At 38.9% G+C, this 6,257-nt stretch overlaps 1 protein-coding gene across 1 annotated transcript in view; it reads left to right on the forward strand.

Moving 5' to 3' along the window:
- CEP192 (centrosomal protein 192) overlaps positions 1 to 4,493 on the forward strand; it is a 68,681-nt gene extending 64,188 nt beyond the window's left edge. The window contains exons 42-46 of the mRNA XM_056854941.1: positions 257 to 376; positions 2,219 to 2,337; positions 2,632 to 2,740; positions 3,143 to 3,201; positions 4,325 to 4,493. Of these exons, the coding sequence (XP_056710919.1) occupies positions 257 to 376; positions 2,219 to 2,337; positions 2,632 to 2,740; positions 3,143 to 3,201; positions 4,325 to 4,463 (546 nt within the window). The 3' untranslated portion in view covers positions 4,464 to 4,493. The remainder of the gene's footprint in view (positions 1 to 256; positions 377 to 2,218; positions 2,338 to 2,631; positions 2,741 to 3,142; positions 3,202 to 4,324) is intronic.
- Positions 4,494 to 6,257: the final 1,764 nt, after the last annotated feature.

A 6,257-nucleotide genomic window follows, 5' to 3' on the forward strand; every position in this document is an offset into this window, starting at 1 on the left:
GAAGGGTTTAGGATTAAAATGTTAGGTTGCATGGATCTTTCACATTCATTGATCGAATTACATATTTAAGAAGAACGTTGTATCTTGGTTCTGAATCCTAGCTTCATGATGGGAATGAAGCTTGTGTTACTGAGATTAGGTTAGTACTGTCATTATCGCTGGTAGAAGAAAGCCCTGCTTTTGTTAAAAATACAGTTCAATCTGGTTGGAACACTGGAAATTATGTTAATATATAACTTGATTTATTTCTTGCTAGGTTGTAGTCACCTTTTTGCCAAGAGACAGAGGTAATTATTCTCAGTTCTGGGATCTTGAGTGTCACCCTATTCATGAACCTCACCTGAAAGATAAACACAAACTTCAGTTTTCTGGAGTGGTAAGTACATGAGCCACTGTGTTTTGTTGGATGAAATTGATGAGTTATTGTATTCTCGTCCCCTGATAAGCTGGAATGAAGAAACCATTATTTGTTGATGATTTTCTATTCCGAAATTTTTGTGATAGTTTTAGATGTTATTAGCGTTATTTTCACATGTCATTTTACTTGCTCTTAAATCTTTATCTGAGCTCTCATGGTTTTAGCCGTGATTTTTAGCTGCTGGTTAGTTTTTAGTTCTCTTATATGGTTGCTGCTACATGTGCATTAATGCACTCTATTAGGAGCTGCTTCAAGTACTGCATTTGGGCAGGTAGAATATAAATATTTTAAATAATAAATGGAAGAAGGCTATGGGGTTATTGCTGGTAAATGTAATTCACTAATTGGGTAACCTCATAGAAACAAAGTTTCCTCATGATAAATATTTGTGTGCTAATGTCATTCCTTTCATTTAAGATTTAAAGTTAATAGAAAAAAGTAGGTATTACATTATAAAGATGTTGTACAGTTTTTGCAAATTAAAAAAAAATCTGGCAGCTGTGTTTTTAAAGATATATATAAGTAATAGAGGTTATAAACATGCCCTGGGTCTATGTGTGCTTACAGAAAAGCATGTTCTTCTTTGTGCCACCACCCCAAGTTAAAGATCCATTACTAGTGACTTGGGGGACACTAGTAAATGCTGCATGTGAACAAATACAAAGGGCAGAGTTTCCCAGTTACTTCCACCCTTCTCCCGTGTGTGCATGTTTAAGTGTGTTTAAAGTGAGTGATGTAAGGCACATGGGAAGGAATCTGAATCACAGTCTGCATTCTTAAACAGGAAAATACTTTATTGGTATGGATTAAGCTAGAGCACAAGTCGGGGAAAATTTATCACATGAAAACATAACACTAAGCTAAACATAACAATACAGAAGATTTACCTCCAACATCCCCCATGGGTGCCTGTGGAACAAATGCACATCCTGACCCCCACCTGCTCCATGCAGGGGAATCCAGCCTCCAACCTTTGAACAAAGACTAATGGATGTTACCAATTTTTTAACTCTTCCTGCCTTTGCTAGCAGGAACCCTCTACCCAATCCAGATTTAAGGAACTCACTCCCATGCAGGAAGGTGAACCTCAATCTCCTAGTAATCCCAGAGTGCACGTCCCACAGATCTCAATATCCAGATCATGTTTTAAAACAGCTATCCATCTTGCCCTCCCTGGCAGGTAGAGCAGATGGTATTTCTGCAGAAATACATCTCTGCTCTATCTGACCTCTTGGTGCATTTTATGGCTCTCTTTCCTAAGAAAACAAGCAACTGTCAGGATCCCATGAACTGCCCTGGTACACTTCAAAGCACCTTACATCTCCAGGGCATGACAGTAGAAACTAGTGTAGAGCTATGCAGGAGAAGAGACTTGGCTGTTTAGGTAGAATCAGGGTCAATTTTTGTAGGTATCTGCCATGTTTCTTGGGGCGAAGTAAATAGACTTAAATCAGTAGGCAAAGTAAATAGGCTTAAACCAGACTGACCACTTCTTCACCTGAAGGCTGAGGGGAAGGACCGAGAAAGTCTTGGTCACTGAAAATCCATCATCAACACATTACTGACCTTCTGGAGACCTTCAACAAACAAGATCTGTGATTTGCAAAGCATTTACCAGTGGTGCCATCACAAATGGGTGGGTTTCTTGACCTCAAAACAGCTGTTAATAAGAAAAAAACAACATAGTATTAAAAAGCCAGTGAATTTAAATTTGATTGCTTCTTAGAAACTGCAATGAAATGTACAGGATAGCTTGAGGAGTTGGCACTAATGTTTAATTTTGAACATTTCTTGCAACAGGGCACTGTAGAAAACGAAACTTTCAAGAATGAAGCCTCCTCATCTGCTTTAGTAAAAGTCAGTGTTCCAGTTACATCCCAAAGAAGAGATTATCCTGATATATCTGATCCCAAAGCTGGGTATGTAATGGTGATTCACTGGCGTAGTATGAAATATTGTGTACTTACTTTTTGTAGGTCTTTATTGAGCTGTCACTATGTTCTCTAATGCTTGGGATGGGGTGGTCCACCAGTTTTATAAAATTTACAGTTCTTTGATCATTAGAAGCATAAAATTGTAGGAATAGTAGTAGAGCATCCAGGAACTCACTACTTCAGGGTTTCAAAATGTTTGTGAAATGGATTTTGATAAGACACTGAACACTAAATAGTGGACTCCTGTGGTGGTGATATATCCATCTCTTTCAAAAGCAGGAAAGGAGTTTATGCTGAAGATGGTGTTCATACATTTCCTCCAACAAGGGTTGGTGAATCAAGCATGTTGAAAATCCGCTTGCGAAATTATTCTAGCTCCTCAACTATGGTATGTTAATTTGTGATACTTGAAGTCACTATGATCTTAAACATTGCGTCAGGGTTTATTTATATAGTAATAACTAGCTGCAACACTCTTAATGCTTAATGTTAACTGGGTCTTATATTTGTATCAGTAGTGCATGACTCATGTTCATTTGTCGACCATAATTTTTGCTAGTTTCAACTGAAAAACTGTATCTTTCATTAAAACCAAATGCTGATTAGAGTTTAATCCAGTTGTTGGCATCTGTGCTATGATTGATGCCAACCTCTTACTTAAACCTGCATCTAGTATCTTTTTTTGTTGAAATCTAGAATAAGGAGGTATATACCACATTTCCATGAAAAGAACCCTGTAGCACAAATAAAATAACATGCCTTTTCTAAACAATTTCTTATTAAATTGCAGCTGAATTTTTTAAAACCCAGGGAGCCTTTTTACATCAAGCATTTCCATTATAACTTAAGGTGAGTGGGTTTCATTGTTCTGAAGTTGGATCGTCTAAATGGAAGTACCATTTTGTTTAATGATAAAGCCTTTGTATTATGGAATTATTAGTACCATTAAATTCTTCATTCTGGAACAATGCAGTTAATAGTTTCACATGGGTATACAAAAGAATTACTGCCAGCGCTCAAAATTTAGATATGGTGTGTGTTCAAGGTATCTGTGTATTTTATTTCCTCCCTTATTAAGTATAATTCATTTTTTCCTAGCGTAGTCAAGGCAGTTTCACACCCCTGGTGGTAGCAAACATCTGTACGTACATGTAGTCATAAGCTGTTTCTTGTTCTGGTTACCTAGTTAGTTACCTAGGTAGGAAAATAATATCAGGAATGAGTGATCTCAGGAAATCATGGGGTTTCCCAAACTACTACGTTTTACAACCATCTTATCATACCCCTCAATTCAAGGGAGTAACGATGCCTGAAGAAATGAGATGTGGCTCACAAAAACTCATACCCTGCCAGAAATTTGTTAAGACTTTAAGATGCTACTGGACCCTTGCTCTTTTCTGCTGCTACACACAGACTAACATGGCTACCCATTGTGATCTGTCTTCAAGGGAGAAGTTAAGAAGATAATATGGTGTCTTTGTTTTAGCTATTCTAGTTGAGCAGATGCTGCTGTGATCAGCACCCCTCTTGGTTCCACTGCAGCCAGATAGAAACAGACAATGAGGGAAGAAGAAATAGACGAGGGAAGAATATTCTGTTTCATCTTCCCATTTCAACCAACACTGACTGCCATTTCCATTCAACTTGTAGAAGGCTGTCTCAGTAAGGGAAACACGACCTAGCCCCTCCCATCTTGGTTTCTTCATTCTCTTGGTTGAACTAGTACAGTGAATAACAGCTGCCTTTTCTAGTCCTTGCCAATCAGTGCCAATAACAATAGGCTGTAATGCTTTGGCCAATTGGTAAATTAACTTTTCGCTCTCATTGTAGACGAGTCCTCCTTCCTGAGGTTCAATATGGTTGATGTAGCTAGCAACTGCTGTGTTACTCTTGCTTGTGTCCAGACATCTCAGTCAAACAAAACAGCTTGAAACTAGTGTGTGTCTGATTTTTGTGAACTTGTCTCTTGCAGATGTCATCACTACTGCAACTTACCAGTCTTCTTCAGGCCTGTGTCCACAGGCATTTTCAAAAGCTTGTTAGTGGTACAGACAGAGAAAAATAACACAATCACCATTCAGCTCATTGGTGAGGGCTTGCCGCAACAGTAGCCATTAGCTATTATTAACGCATGCTAAATTTAAAAAATGAATTACTGAATTGGCAAGCTTCTTTTTTGTACATTAAAATGATATTTTGTAGGAAACTGGTGCTTTGTAATTTTTAATAAAGCAATTTTGTATAGGTATCATGTGACTTACACTACTGCACTTTGGTTGTCATCTTATTTTTGTATTGCCTACAAGTTATAATGTTTGTTTTTAAACTCAAGATTTCATAAATAAAAAATTTCCTGTAATTCTTGCCTGCTTTAGTGTGCCTTAGGGTGTCTGTCACAACATCATGGAGAAGACAATCGCCTTCATGCAGACCTCCTACTGCAGGAAAAAAAGGATGCTGAACCAAATGGACCTTTAGTCTGATCCAGCAGGAATCTCTTTGTGATCTCACATTTCTTCAGAGTATCACATGAAAGTGAGAGGGAGGGGCAACATCCCCCCCAGATGCTCAGGGGTCACGCCTGTAATTTTCCACCGTCAAGTTACCCATGGTGGTAGAAGAGGGCAGAGATGAAGCCAGTGGTTGGTTTCTAAATACTTGAGTTTTGAATCTTGTTATATGACAGTCCTACTGGGGGGGGGGTAGTGATGGAGTCAGAGCCTATGATTAAAGAATGGTAATATTAGTGACTGGATGATTTCTCAATGGAAACCAATTATTAGGAGATAGTTCTGACTCTTTTGATGTATCTACAAGAGCTTGGAAAAGATGATACCCCCCCCTTCAGCTGAAGGAAAGGGTGTGTGTGAGAAAAGAAGTGGGAGTTCAGATTCTGGAAGAGACCAAGAAAAGCAGAAAAACAAGCCTCTTGAAGTGCCAGTAACTTCTGGGATCTGATGTGGGGTAGTGGATCTGTTACCCTGTTGGTGTGCCTCACTGCCCTCCCCTCCTGTGCCTTACTTCTGGAACGGGGGGGGGGGAGTATAATTATTCCATCTCTCTGGTCAGGAAAACATTTCCATTGCTTCCTCCTTCATTTTCCTGTTCCTCAATAATGTGTAGTTCAACTTCATGTTCTTCTGAAGTCATTGTATGAGGTATTTCTTTATTCCCTACAGTGGCTGCAGTCTCTATGTATTGACACAAGGGAGGGAAATATTTCGTGACTGATGCCATGATACAAGATAAACCGAATGATACATTCTGCAACAAGAAAGTCGTGCTTAAAACAATAATATACTTTCTCGGAGACGAAAGTTGCGTGATGTGAATAGGCTTCTATTTGGGTAAGTTACATATGCTCCACTGTGTCACAAGTGCAAACAAGAGGACATGTTTGTTACATTACAATTTTTCTACCAAGGATCATTGCCTAAGCCCCACCCCCCAATACATACTGCATTTCTAAGAACTCCCGAAAACATTTCTCTATTGATTAAAAAAACAAGCTTTTTTTCTTTGTTAAAGGTGTCTTTAACAAAGACGGTTCTATAACATATGTATTGTCATGGTCAAAACCATTGCAGCAGCAAAGTATAAAATGGTTGCCCATAACAGTGCTTTAGTGATTATGTGCATGAACCAAAACAGATTGGTACTAAATACAATATCCATCCAGCCCTCCAGAGATTGCACTTCTAGAGATGGAGTGGGGGATCTGACCCTCTTTCTGGATGGTGTCAAAAGTTATTAGGGGCAACAGATTAGCCAAGAACAAATACCAAAAGTCTGGGAGGGGGGGTTGAATCCTCATGCCCCAAGATAACTAGCCACCACAAGTCCCTTTAACTAACCCTCCAACCAAGGGACAGAGTCTCTAGCCCTACTGGGTCTATCAAGAAGTC

This window comes from Euleptes europaea, chromosome 8, assembly GCF_029931775.1.
Source record: "Euleptes europaea isolate rEulEur1 chromosome 8, rEulEur1.hap1, whole genome shotgun sequence".
Classification (NCBI taxonomy): Eukaryota; Metazoa; Chordata; class Lepidosauria; order Squamata; family Sphaerodactylidae; genus Euleptes; species Euleptes europaea.